Source organism: Gymnoscopelus microlampas, assembly GCF_963454915.1.
Source record: "Gymnoscopelus microlampas genome assembly, chromosome: 3".
NCBI lineage: Eukaryota > Metazoa > Chordata > Actinopteri > Myctophiformes > Myctophidae > Gymnoscopelus > Gymnoscopelus microlampas.
Window position 1 is genome coordinate 20687848 of NC_139940.1, and position 15256 is coordinate 20703103.

Below are 15256 nucleotides of genomic sequence, written 5' to 3' on the forward strand. Positions count from 1 at the left end.
TATTTACATCCTAGTGCAGCACGCCCCCTCCTGGTCAGACAATTTATTACAAGTAAAGGAACTTTTTTGTTGTTGTTGTAACCAAGCAAGTAATTAATAACAAGTTGCAACCTAGTATGGAAGAACTATTTTGGCCTCTAAATAAAAATGAGTTTGAGTTGAATAGAGATTTTTCCCAAGCAATTGCGATATATATCTCAGAATTCTATTATTCTATAAGTATCAATACTGCAATATAGAAATACTCTGCTACTAAAAGTCTGGAATTTAAAATTTACTTGAGTAAAAGTACAAAAGTATTGGTATCAAAATGTACTTAAAGTACCAAAAGTAAAAGTACAAAATGTTTGAAAATAGCAGATCTACAAGCTCACAACGTGTCGCATTGTTAGTTGTAGATCGGCTATTTTCAAATAGCCAATGTATAAAATAGGGCTAAAGTGGTTAATGTATGTTTTACAATGTAATAATTTATATCTGCAAAGAAACTAGTAACTAAAGTTCACAAATAATTGTAGTGGAGTAAAAGTACAATATTTGCCTCTGAGATGTAGTGGAGTAGAAGTAAAAGTATTGCATATTGGAAATACTCCAGTAAAGTAAAAATAACTCAAAATTGTACTTAAGTACAGTACTTGAGTAAATGTACTTAGTTGCTTAACACCACTGCTCAATTGTCTATTTCACATTTATGAGAAAAAATTAAAACTCTGAAGCTCCAGAACTCGTGATTCAGAAATATATAGTCACAATTATGAGAACAATTTTAGATTTAATTTAGAAATTGTATGAACAAAACTCATAATGCTGAGATATATACAGATTTGCAAGAATAACTCACAATTCAGGCCTTTTTAATTTTAGACAGCCACCGAACACATCAAAGAATGCATCATATGTCAAAGCATTTACAGGTTTATAGTCATTGACCCATTACAGGTGTAATTTGTGCTCATACTTTTCTAGATCAATTTTCAAAATAACAAGACACAGTGAGACATAAGACACAACAATGGTATAAAGTAAAACTTTAATTCGGTGCCTAGTTTGATTTTATGAGTTTAATTTCTGGATGTTAGTCATCAAAGTACAGGGATGGAATGCTGTAAGCTAGAGGAAATAATCAACAACAAGACGGTGCACACTTGTGATTCTGATTTGTATTGTCATAGATTTATAATACTATATCTTTATTTATACATCCCTTTTCACTTTTATATAAAATAAAAAATATGTAATTATTGCAAATTTAGCAAATTGCAAATAATTGACTGACGGATCACACCAACACTAATAAAAAGAAAACAGCAAAAAAAACAAAATATAAAGAAAAGAGCGACATTCCATACAATGGCTTGATATTGTATAGAATTCACGTTTTCATTCTCGGCCTCTCTCATGACATCGACTACCAAATGCAAACCCTCTTTCTAATTATAAGGCCCATCATTCTGTACATTCCACCCTCTGTGATGTGTCACCAGTTTTGCTGCTGCCTCTCTGATGTTAAAGCCCCATTATACTTAGTTGCATGCTTGGGGTCTTGCACCGAACACAGCTGATCTAAAAGCTCACAACGTACCACTTTCTTAGCTTATAGATCTGTTATTTTAGGTGCACGACACTGACGCGCCACCAAGTATAAATCAGGCCTTAGTATTTCTGACATAAAGGTCCTGCTTTGTTAAAGTGCTTGGTGTCGAGTACAAGGGAAGTAGTGCTAGGCAAACTCTACAACAATGATGTAAACATGGGCATAGCAAGGAAACAGCCTTTAGGGCAGTTTTTATGCCCATGTGTTGGTGATAATTGAGGCTTAACCAAGCGTCTGCCATATTATGTATCTGAAGACTACCTTTTGGTCTGTACAGTGCTTGTCTAAGATACATCCACGATGTGACCTTACATGCATGTCCAAGGTGGTGACATTTTACAGTATGTTGAGTTTAATAGGTTATTTATGTTCAGCTGATGCTTTATACAGATAGAAAACAAAATTAACTTATGAACACAAATTTCGTGGAAAACTCAAAACAACCCCACAGGCCATATGTTTATAAATATTTTACAATTAAATAAAGATATATTTTAAGGTATAAATTGAGTCTGTGTTTATATTATGAAGCAAGATACTTAAGCGGCATATTGAAGTTTGAAGGCTTGGTTCCAAATGCCACTGGAGTGTTGTTAGAGTGAGGTAAACATGAGATGGGTAAAAAACAAAAGTAAAGCATTTGAACCTTTGTAAAGCACATGTAGCAATGTAAAGCACAGTCATTATTTAAAGCATGTGAAATTAAAACATCAACCCACAATAGGTTGCATACAAATCACATTCGTGTACAGTATTTCACAACCAACCCCCCCCCCCCCCCCCACACACACACACACACACACACAAATCATTCCACATTAAAGCAAATGACCAAATAACCTGCGTGATGTATTATAAAGCACATGTAGCAGTGTAAAACATGAATAGCACATACTAGAAGCCTGCACCAACACAACTGTCTTACAGTTCCATAGATACCTCTAATGACTCCAAAACAGTGTGCATAACTTGAAACAGTACTCCTGAAGAAACATTCAGTAAAGTAAAGCAAGCATTCATTTGAAGAGTGAAAAATGAGCAAACAAGACACAAGTCACCTGAACGTGAACCCTTTTTTCCCCAGAGATGGACTTTACACTCCAAGCTAATGATTAACAAAGGCAAAATGATGTGCATGTGATCCTGTCACATCTCAATACGATAGGGTTTTTTTAAATATAGGATTTATGGCTTTAGAATAAGGTTCCCGCTACAAACATTACCACAAAGTTGTGGGGGATGTTTGCCCAAAAGACTGCATTCTCTATGATTCTAACAAGAAAGTGATGCTTGGCTGGGAGAGAGAAAGCTTTGAATTATTGTGGTGCAATAAGGGATGTGATTTGCCCCCCCCCACACCCCCCTCCTCTAATGACGATCAGGTTTCTCCTGCTTTTTTGTGTTTCTGCAAATCTCTCACATGATATACCCATTGTGATCTCAGTCAGTGGAGTGCTTGCATTTGAATTACAAGGTTCTGGCCAGGGTTAGATCCCGGGCACTGCTAACTCAGCATATGAGTAGCACGGCTTAACGTGCGATAAGTACTGGGAGCTGACAGTAGGTGTGGCGTTCTACCTCATCAATCCATCTCCCTGGTCTAAAACCTTGTAAGGGGGATAGACGCCCTCCCCTCATTGCTCGGCTGATACCGATAATAAGCCACTTCCAACCTACTTACTTACTAACCCACTGGCTCGATCCAGCGCAGTGTGATATGAGTTATATGACATTATTGTTATCCATGGAATGTTTGTGGAGCGTGCATGCTATCTGATCTAGCAGTTTGATACTGCACACGTGTGCACTTCATGAATAATATCTCTTTGTTCTCTTCGTGAAACACAGTAGAAAAATAAATATAAATCTCTAAGCAGGACAGCATTGAGGCATCACTGCACTTTAAGTGGGCAACATTAACCTCTACTACATGGATGCCAAATCACAGGCCCATCGGGAAAGATAACAGCATAAAGCATGAATTCACAGGTGTGCCACAACAGTTGTCACTGCAACATTCAGCAAGCTATTTGTGGTGCATATTCCATTTTGCAGCCTTGTAAATAGCATGAGTGAACATCAGTGTCCTTTAAACAATAATAGATAGGATTTGAGAATGGGGTAAGGGCATGTCAGTGGGATGGTAGCCTCAAGCTTTAAGAAAACCCACTCTCAGCCCCATTCTAGGTGACATTTTATACAACCTAGATGCCCCCACACGCACCGAACATGCAGTCTGACATTTCTGAGACACAAATTGAATTTGGTCTAGCCAATGAGACGCTTTATCCGTCTGACCTTCCCATCTGTCAACCTACAACTGTCCTTTAATTTCAGATACATGGAAACGGGACTGTGACACAAAACTCATTTGGCAAGAGAAGAGACAAGCTCAGGCTTTGGATACACATGTCAATTGTTGCCATGATGTCTGCTTACAATGATTATTCAACACGACTGGTCTTGAGAGAAACTCTTTGCATTTCTGACAGAACGGTGTGTACGCTGCACGACTGAATATATACAGTACTGTACAATACATACATAACGACAAGACTATTGCAGCTCGGCGCTCACCACGTTTCGTCTCAAATCTCGCAGACACATAAAGGAAATCCGGTTTTACTTGGGTGTAAACCAAGGCAAGCATAACAGAGAACAAGGATGCTGTCACCACTTGCCGACAACTTTTGAACAGCATACTCGTGCAACCAAAGCTAAAAATAATACACATAGGGAATCGGAGGTTAGCAAAACAAAGACAAAGCAATACTCATCTTAAAGCGTTTAAGCAGTGATCGACCAGTGAGTGTAATATACTGTAGGGATAACGGAGTTGCTCTTAATTCATCTGATTGGCTGTTGCCACAGTGGTTCACCGATTGTCTACTTAAACCCTGTTTTCTGATTCAATCCAGACTAGCTAATCATGGGTAAATCTGCCTTTTTTGTGAATGTAGGCTCCAACATACTGGTTCAAGTACACTGAGGCCAACACACACACACACACACACACACACACACACACACACACAGTGTATAAACAATACAAATTATCTTCACATTACCATCTCTACTGTAACAATACATGTTACAGTATGATGTGATCCCAAACAGATGAGAAGTGGAAGAATTGTGAAAAGAAAACGAACACTCTGGGTTGTGCAACTGTAATGGGAGCACTCAGGATGTGAGGCGATACCTCCAGACCAGGATGAGAGAGGAGACAAGGGTCACTCTATTAAGCCACACACTACGGAGTATAATCAGGCTTTTAACACCAGCATAACGGACAGAAAACTGGAACAGTGCCTCACTCAATCCTCCTCGAGAGATAATGTTTCAAAATCCACGTTTGCACTCCATATCACGTTCAGTCAGAAACCTGACCGTGGTCTGTTTTGAACAGAGGTACTGCGCGTCATACTGTTAATTTACAGAATTCTACTCATGTTCACACAGGTGAGAGGAATACATGTGGGTTTATGATCAAATACACTGTGGCTGCGCTGCACTTCACCAGTCACAACTATGGACAAAAATGTTAAAATACAAAAATGGTACAGTTAGGTGTTCCCTTCAGATGTTCAAATGGACAATTAACATTTAACAGAATGGATAAGAGAATATCGTAAATATTCACGGCCGTAATATTCAATTTTACCGTGAACCTGCATGTGTATTAAATATTATGTATTTTACACAGACCATCATACACATTTTACACCATACACTGTAAAGAATTTCTCAGTATCTTAGTATTCGCAAAACTCTAGGCTACATTTTTGTGGCTGCAGATAACAATGTTTGAGTCATGGTCTGTGCGACAGCTGTACCGAAGAATCTTAATGCCCATGTTAAATGCTTAATTTAAACTCCGGTCATATGACAAAAAACAGCAGATCTACAACCTCACAACACTCACAAATTGAGCTCAAGATCCGGGCTTCAATGTATTCATAGGATTTGTGTTGCATTTTGAGACCATGAGATTACACAACATCAACAAACGTTTTTAAAATTAATACATATATATATTTATCTTTTGTATTCCATTATACACATATTACACTTCTATACTGCATAGAATTACTTGGTTGCTATGGCATGCCTATAGTCTTGGCTTTGAAGAAGTGGAGTATGGATGGATTCCTGTACAAATTAACTGCCCCTCGCTCATGTTCAAATCACAGTTGAGCACAACACTGCCACTCCTCATGAGGACATGATGGGAATAGTGTTAATATACCCAATATGTGTACATTGTTCAATTTAGGTTTTCTTTAGATAATATGACTTAATGTCAATGCACAAAATGGCTTGTGATCAAGGTTAAAAAGGGAAAGGGCCTGAATGAACAAAATCTGTCACTTTTAATTTCAAGTATCCTCAGTTATTATGCATTAGGCTACCGACCCCCATTTGATACAATTTTCATCTCTGGGAGTACAATATACACTGTACAATTCTCAATATTAATTTAACTCAACCAATTGGACCCTCTGATAGTTACAGACATCATTAAGGGTCTGTAACTATCAATAATTTAGCTGGGGACCTTCTGGAACCCCCCTCCCCCCAGGACAACTGAGACCACATTAAGAACCACTATAGTAGAGTGGCTTTGCATATGAATACGGTAAAACGTTACACAGACATCCAGGGATGATTTCTCTACTCGAGTGTTATCTTAAAGGGATTTCTTAATCAAGGTAAACCTATAAAACATTGACACGCAAGACAATAAAACTCTGGTGCGATTTCAGCAATTGACATCAAAACATCTGTGTTGTATCACTTTGTGGCTTCTTAACATACAGACCATTCAGTTTTGCACTACATTAGCAGGTCCTCCTCTCCCTTTGCTGCTGAACATTGCTCACGAAAAGCTGCCTAATGGAACAATGTGGAATTTGAAGTCCAGGCTCAACACGTGCCGTTGCCAAAGGGCAACGGTTGGTCTCCATCAGTGAGGAAGAGTGATATTTTGCAGTGTCTAAATACTACATCCAGCTTTCCCTACAACCCACTGACACTGGATGCCTCCCCGAAATATATACAGTGACCCTGAAACTAAAAAGGTGCACTTAAAGAGATTCCCATTCAATTTAAAATGCAGTTTGTGTCTAACAGAAGATAAGGCAAACATATGGGTGTGTGTGTGTACGCGCGCATGCGTGCGTGTGTGTGCGCGCGTGTGCGTTAAGTGTGTGAGCTACAGTCTGTCATATTGAATGTCCAGCAGTTTAAACGGGTGTAATATGATAACATTATGCTTAAAATGAATTGCATCAATAAATTATCAACTTAAAAGGCATATTGAAGAAACAATTATAAAGGGTATGACTGGAAGTAAGAATGTTGGAATTAACTTCCTCCATTGATAAACTCAAGGCCTACTGTACATGGTGTGCAGAATGTAGCTTGAAACACAGATATCTGATTGTAAAATAATAAACATTGTTCATAACATCAACAGCAAATCAATAAACAAGAAAATAATTGTCTGACAAGGAAACAGTTCAAACCTTTGGTAATGCATAGATCTAGCCCACCCCATGTGTCTAAAGACTACTATCCCCACACCCAACATCTTCCAGATAGCAGCGGCTGCTTTTCCTATCATGTTTAAAAAAATAAAGGGCAATGACATTAAGAAACCAATGGCTCTGTTTTTTTCCCCTCCATTCTTTTTCAAGCAATCTCCTCTTGATTTTAGTTTTTGGTTCGCTGAACATAAATGTTTTATGCTCTTTTAACAGTTTTGGCTTGTTTGGTTTCTGAACCAAGGAGATTATTTTGAGTAGAGCAGTTAAGTAGTCCTCTCTCTTCTACTGCCATGTCGTAAAGGGAGTGGTATGCATCATAACGCCCACTTTGTCCGGCCTAGTTGGGAGGCAGGGAAGAAAAGGTGGCTTATTTTGACCTCAGGCTATAGTATCTGAGAGAAGCCTGAAATTCGCCAACCACTTTCACCCATTTACAAGCTAACTAGGTTATTAAATAGAACAGCACCTTCCAAGTGATGGTTGCAAAAGTGGTCGGTAGAGTTGTGAAAACAGCCACAGACAAGGATATAGGAGCATTTGGCCTGTGGCTGGTGGTAATGACCCCATCCTGATATTAGGGCAGGAAGGGTTCGTCCTCATCCTCGTCTGCGCTGGGACCCGGGTCACTCAGACACCTTACAAGCTTCTGTGGGTCCCTGCCTCCTTCCTTCTCGCCCTCCTTGTCGGCTTTTCGCCCCTCAGAGGGGGGTTTCATCATCAAGCCGCGGTCCTCGTTCTGGCCGCCCCGGCGGAACTCGTCCATGACGTTGACAGAATCTGGGGACTGGGGGGAAGCCGGGTCCACGTGGATGGTGGGCACACTGTCTGACATGGGCTTCATGCTGTAGGCCTGGGGGTCTGGGAGAACATTCCAAGGTGGCACACGGTAAGGATTTAGCGCAAACCGATTCAATGAGTGACGAACAGTCATTCCATATCAACACACACAGACACACCCAAGTCTGTACGACAAATGTAATTCACAAACATTCACATTCCACACAGTTAATGTAATAATATCACATCCCAAAGCAAACAATTGCAAGCTTAAAAAAACTTCAAGATGATCCACGTCACAACAGCAAGAATGCGGGGAAAGCCACTGATTTTGGATGGAAGGCATGCTATGCTGACGCAGTTTGCGTCACTTCTGGTTCAGAATTAGTTTCAAAAACACGAAATGTTGTATCCATATCTAAAATGGAAATGGCAGGGCTTGGTTTATGCCTTTGCTATAGAATTGTAACTTCACCCTGTCAATCATGAAATCAAATGATCTCATGCATAATACATTCAGAAATGTAAACGAGCAACCAAAATGATGCATGCATGTTAGGATCTTCACGGTAGCAGTCATTTGGGTTACCACAACTGAATGAACACGACTTCTCTACACTCACTACATACCTTGACAGAATATATCCTCTTTCTGCGTCTGATCAGCTTTGAAATCAGTATCTAAAATGAAACCACACACTGGTTTACATGCCAGCTGGCACATGCAAACATATTTCCAACATGGGGGAAATAGCAAGTGTGGCATATTTGAACAGAAGCGGTAGCAGTGCAACACACAGTGATCATTCATTGACTAGCATTAGCATAGGTCTTTTTAAGACCATACAGTATGCATTGCATGTGGAACCGGTGGAACTGGTGGAAAGCTGCTGCTCATTCATTGGTGATTCATCTGATTGCTTCACAGTAAAATGGTGGTGGTTAAAATGGCTGGACCTACCTGAGGCCAGTCTGGCTCTGGTGATGGTTGGGGAGTCTGGTGAAGACGCAGGCACTGTCAGGTAGTTATTCATCTCTGTTATCTGTTTGGAACACACAGTGACACGAATGAGGCATAAGGGTGAGGCATACACCCAACAATGTGTCACAATTCAAGTTTGTCAGTTTGGTAGTGAGCATTAGCCAAAATTATCCTCTGATTTCAAGGAAATTCTGCTACTATAAACACACAAAAATCTGTGCCACAAAGTACTTTCAACTAATGTAGGAGACATACAACTGAATACGGTAATTTTGTTATTTACCATACTTAAATATTGAAGCATAATTTAAATTCAAATATGATGCATTGGTGGATTAGACCCCACCGTTAGTGGAACACATCAGAGTACAGCAACCTCTGGCTTGTTCCATATATCCAAAGTCCATTCTCATTAATTAAGTAATTGCAGACAGGAGGGATATCGTAGTGCAACTCTACTGTACAAATAAATCAGACCCCAACTGTGCAAAGCAAATTAATTAAAAAGGACAACCAAGACTATGGCCTCTAATTGGAAAATAAATCACAGTTTTGGCTAAATGAGTGAATCACTTGCGTGAAATGAGCAAGGCTGCTGTCTGTGTGTCTAGCTGTCTCTCTTGCTTACTCAGAAATGTAGTGGGTGAATACAAGCTCTAACATATTGAGGAAAAGACACTTACAATATGTAATATGGTTGATATTCTGTGGTACAATCCCCTGCTGTGAACTCCATAGTTTGTTTCAAAAGATACCACTGTTACAAAACACTTCTCTACTACTAGTGATATTGAAACACAGGTGAAGCACAGGTAAGTGTAGTAAAGGTAAAAAAAGAAAGAAAAGGTAAAAAAGATACGGTAGGGGTGTGTGTGTGTGTGTGTGTGTGTGTGTGTGTGTGTGTGTGTGTGTGTGTGTCCAATAATTATACGAATGAACACAGTACAGTCTATCAACAATGAATGTACAATGAAAATATGTAGTTTATGAATATATACAGTATATGAGCTTACTGAGGTTATTATTGCTGTTTACTTTGTCTTAAAGTTAAAATGTCTTTATGGGTAGGATTAAAATACATGTTGCTGTCATGCTCTCCGTGTGGCAAATTCAGCAGATGGAAATGACCACAGGCTTGGACAAACACATGAAAGACATTCTACATTAAAGCTTTTTAAACCAAATATCGATTTTGTCGATCAGTTATTTTCGCGTAATGTTCGCCTATTTCTCCAAATGTTTGCCTATTGTGACAAGCTCAGAATAGGGACGCTAGACTTCATGCGGTTAACTCACCTTCTTCTCCAGCTCGAACATCTTTTGCTTCTTGATAAGTAAGTCGCTCAGGCCGTCTTCATAGGGATCAGCAACCAGAGTGTGTCTGTTGTATGAGCGTAGCTAGAAGAAGAGACACCAACGTAAACTTACACGGTGGTGATGAGAACTTAAAATGTAACAAGGCTCCTGCTGCATGTCTTGCGTCAAGTATGACGTGTGGAAATGTCAGCAATGACAGAGATGTCGATAAGGTGAGACCTAGGCTGGACAGGACCTACAGTATAGACCATATTCACACGGCGGCCATGTTTCTCTGAAGTCAATGAAAGTAGCCACCCCGGGTGGCGGCACTTTCAATGTTAAATTCCAATATGGCCGCCGTGTGAATATGGTCTATATAGTGACAAAAGTATCTAGCCGGAAGTACAGGAAGTACGGGGAAACAGGAAGTTCCGATAGGCTAGACAGGTTTCCTGTTAGTAAACATGAGAGGATATGACCGTGCAGAGGAGGGGGAAGCCTATAGAGGGCGCCATTACCCGCAGCAGCTCTGGTCAAATGTCCATTCATAAAATAAATGATCTTCACCGGGTTTAATGAAAGTAGATTAAATTATGCAGTTTGTAATACCTTGTTTACTCAATAAAAATGATTTGTCGGAAGTTGGATCTGTTTGTATATAATAGCAGCATTATGCCTATTATGCCTATAATAGCAGAATTATGGCTATCTAACTCCCGAACATAACAACAGAGTGAACGGCGCAACAATTCGTTTCCCCCGAGCATGCGCAGATTGCGCATTCTGCTCTGTGATGACGTCGCGCGGAAATCCGTCTATAGGCTAGTCAACATGTAGACTTTTACTTCCTGTACTTCCGGTTAGACGGTTAGGCATGTATGTCATCCCGAAGCCAATTTCTTCGTGGGACTATTCTTTTTGGTTTACTCAGTGTCCTACATTGTATGTGCAAGCTTTTACAACTAATGAATGACTTTTTAAATCAAAGACGAACAGCCTATAGCATATACCATGCCGTTCGAGGTGGCAAGCCTTGGTGGACAGAACAAAGATGAACCTTGAGTGTTAATTTAACGCCTGTATCAATATGTACACGTCAATGCAGTATTAGCTAACAATATTAAGTAAAATCATCGGTGTTTATATATTGTATTTGTAACTTTGAGAGTGTACAAATGTAACCAACTGGACCAATAAGGATTTTACAGCGTAGTACTATCTTGTGGTTTGATGGACAGGGAATGCGTTCATCCTACCCTCAGGCGTGTCCTCTGAAGGTTACCCCTCAGGATCTTCCTGATCTCCTCCTCTCTGCCTTTAGACAGCTGAGGCAGAGCCCTCTCAGGGGGGGGCACCGGAGGGGGAGGCTTCTTAGGCTGGATGTTTCTGGGAGATAAAAAATAAATAAATTGTCAGACATTTCCAATGTTTGGTGTAAACCAAATTTGAAGGACAATCGTGTGCACATCCCAAACCTCAGTAGGGCAGGTATTGGATGAAAAACTAAAAGGAAGAAAAAACATATACACACACTGGAATTAAAACTCTTGAGGAATACCATAAAGGGAGTTATAATTCCAGTGTGCAGTTTTTTTTTATCCTGAATGTTAACTAAACTAACTGGTTAGACTTCAGGTGATCATGTCATAAAACACCATTGAAGACCATTGTCTCTATCAGTGATAGGCGTCTCTAATTTGGGTTTTGTAAGGTGACTTGTGGTTTTTCATTGCATATTAGCATGGCCCATGGCTCCAATTCCAGCTACTTATCATACAATGATAAGTAGTGATGATGACACAATGCTGTTTATCTCTGTATCTACTGAAGGAAACCGAACATCCCACAATGGAAATGTTTTCTCTCATTAGCCTCTACAAATTTGAGATGCATGCCGGGTTGATTGTTGTTTACCGTTCATAAAAAAAGAAAGAAAATCCAATGAAAAATTCCAATAGATATCTAAGAGACACCCTGCCACATCTTGGTAGAATGACTGAGATGTACTCAGCTCCACGTTTGCTTTGACAATGTAGACGAATGTTTTCTCATGCCAATAAAGCCCCTTTGAATTGAAATTGAAGAGAGTGAGTGAGTGAGTGAGTGAGTGAGTGAGTGAGTGAGTGAGACTCACTGCATGGAGACAGTGGAAGGCATGTGGTGGGCGGTGGGCATCTTGACCCCCCCTCCGCTCTCCACTAACTCGATGGCCTGCTTCATCTCCATCTTGTGGTAGAACGCAATGAGCTGGGGCTCCTTGGATCGCTCGCCTGCAATCAGGCACTTCTTCACGTACTTCTTGTTGAAGCGGTTCAATCTGAATGAAGGGGGGAGCAAAGCATGAGAGGTGGGCACGTGTAGAGGTGGGAGAGAACAGAGGAGAGAGGGAGCAAATCAGCAAATTATAGTATGAATGCATAAACTGAAAGGAGATTAGTGTAATTCTGTATCACTGTTCAAATCTCATACTTGTCCTTCCAGTGGTGGTGGCCATAATGTCCACATATGTCCTCAATTCCAGTCAGCAAGTGGTCCAGGAACTGAAAAAAGAAGAAAAAGCTACTTTAAAAAAGGGGACCACAGAAGAAAAAAAGGGAAATAAAAAAAAAACTGAATTCTTGATACCCGATTCTTACATCCTTGATCTCTGCATTGCCTTCTGAAAATATAAGCAGGCAGCAATAAAGTAAAAGACAGAAAACATGGGCAAGCAAGTGCTCACATATATCTGAGAACTTGGCTGAATGTCTGGCAAGCCAACACAAAAGGCAGAATGCGTCTGAGGCTAAAACACTTGTCATTTGGTGTTTTTAACTACAGCAGCCGTACAGAGCTGTCGCAAAAGTGTAAATTTACAAGAGAACACCACGCATCTGGCAGGTCAAACACATTGAATAGCATCCATCACAAGTGGCTGTGTGCCCAGCATGGGAGCGAGGGAAATGTACTGACAAATCTGCTGTTTAGACCGTCAGCGCTACAGTATGTCGTTCTCTTATTTTGATTACAGCCACCACTGTGACGGCTTGACAAGCCATGTTACCATGGGAACAGGCCATCAAGCAGAACCGCCAAATTTATTTTCAATTTGCAGAAGGTGACTGATGCATATGAACAGTGGCCAGCGGGGGATTCTGACTGTTCTTGGGGAGTTCCACATTGATTTTGAATAAATCTAAGTTGTCTCAGTCGATAAAAGGTTTCTTCTTCGTCGTGCATGCTATAAAGTTGCATGTCTCCAGTCGGTGCCCTCAGTTCCTTGGTGCAAGATGTTTCTGCATATTTCATCATCACTTCGTGCCAACCAACTTCGCAGGAAAAAAACAGACTCTGACTTGAACATGTGAGAAGGTAATAAGAGAAGCAGAGTTAAGAATGTACACCATAGCTTGTTGCAGCAATAGGTAAATTGCCACTAAGAATAATTTCATAGCCCCTCTGGTAGAGGACAGGATAATAACATTACATTTGGATTCATCCCCATGCTTTAATGCAGCGGTTCTCAAAGGACCCCCAAATTGATGTATTTGGCTGCAGACCACCATCTAAGAAAAGATGTTGTGCCAGGGGCAAAAAGAAATATATATATAGATAGATTTATTTTTTGAAAGAATGATTTTTCTAAGTATTTAGATTATTACAGTTGACAAGCTCATATTCAGGTCACGTTGTGAGCTTGTAGATCTGCTATTTTCAAATAACCCAAATATAAAATAGGGCTAAAGCGGTTGAACTGTTTTGATAGGGACCCCATGGAACCCCCACCAAACCAGTGGTCTGACATGTTTAGCCCACTGACTTGTTCAGACTTCATAAAACAAATTTGACTCCAATCTGGATAGAAAATAAGATTTGGGCTGGATTTGGGCCGCCAGTCTGAGCAAGGCATATGACTCACAGTATACTTGACTTGATTACTGCTGTGCTGTCCAATTTCCTAAACCATGCCGGAGTTTGTTTGGTTTTTTGTTTGATGAGGAAGCCATTGGATTCCATTTATTTCAATACGGTATGAAAATGAGTTTGAGAATAGGTAATCCAGCATGATTGTGGATATGTTTTGTAAAAGTTACCTAAATTCAAATGTCCATCAATTATTAAATCATGCAATGATGTTGAGCCAGCATGAACTGAATTATTCAGGTAAGATTGCTAAAGTTTTAATGTCTGTCTGTAGAGGAGAAAAAAAACATGCGCAAAATCTAAAAATAAAGCCTTTTTATTGGAAAAACAGTCTATATAATGTACGCTATATGGCAGAAGCTGTGGATAGACAATGACATGTACTGACAGTGGGTTGCCCCTTTAAGCTAGCCTCAATGGCCCTCGTCCAGCTGTGTTGAGTCTAATCACTGGTCTTTTCCAGTGGAAGAGAAGCCATTAGAAGAGCCTGCTGTTTTAGCCCAGAGGACTGGTGACTCACTAGTAAGCCCCAGAGAGTGTATGTGCATGTGTTCCCCTATCTCCCCTATATTAATAGCTATAAGAGCCACTCAGGCATTGCCGTCCATGGCAATCACTCAAGGGCGTGTGTAAGTACCCAAGGAAACAGTGGACATGAGGGTGTGTGTGTGTGTGTGTGTGTGTGTGTGTGTCCATTTCTTTAATAATGTATATCATTAGTCTGAAAATGGTCAACCTAGATCATGTTAAGAAGGGCTCATAAACCAACAAAGAGAAGATCGTCATTAAGATGTTCCATCATATGAATCATTGACTTGACATTCATTGTGCCAGCAGTGCCTTTGGGACAGGGTAATCCTCCTGCTGGTAACACACATAGCCAGCAGGGGGAAGCAACACTCAAAATATGACCCCAGACTGGTTTTGTTAATGTTTCAATGAAGAGAGCCTATATTTTGCATATGGATGTTCATTCATGTGCTCTGTCCCTATAAAATAAAAAAATAATTAAAAAAGAACATTTTAAAGGAGTGCAGCCTGTTCTGATAGCAGCATATTTATGACTCAACTAAATGTTGTGTGATTGTTCTCTTCTCCAATTCAGGTCTTCTTAATATTAATATCAATATTTCTGTGTCTGTCTGGCCATGT

The 15256-nt window shown here is 40.1% G+C and overlaps 1 protein-coding gene across 1 annotated transcript in view; it reads right to left on the reverse strand.

The window, feature by feature from the left end:
* Positions 1 to 1011: 1011 nt before the first annotated feature.
* Positions 1012 to 15256, reverse strand: part of slc9a1a (solute carrier family 9 member A1a) — a 58254-nt gene continuing 44009 nt past the window's right edge. Inside the window, exons 7-12 of the mRNA XM_084053620.1 lie at positions 12671 to 12741; positions 12336 to 12518; positions 11458 to 11587; positions 10199 to 10300; positions 8882 to 8963; positions 1012 to 8001 (exon numbers count right to left, since the gene is read on the reverse strand). Coding sequence (XP_083909746.1) covers positions 7718 to 8001; positions 8882 to 8963; positions 10199 to 10300; positions 11458 to 11587; positions 12336 to 12518; positions 12671 to 12741 — 852 coding nt within the window. The 3' untranslated portion in view covers positions 1012 to 7717. The remainder of the gene's footprint in view (positions 8002 to 8881; positions 8964 to 10198; positions 10301 to 11457; positions 11588 to 12335; positions 12519 to 12670; positions 12742 to 15256) is intronic.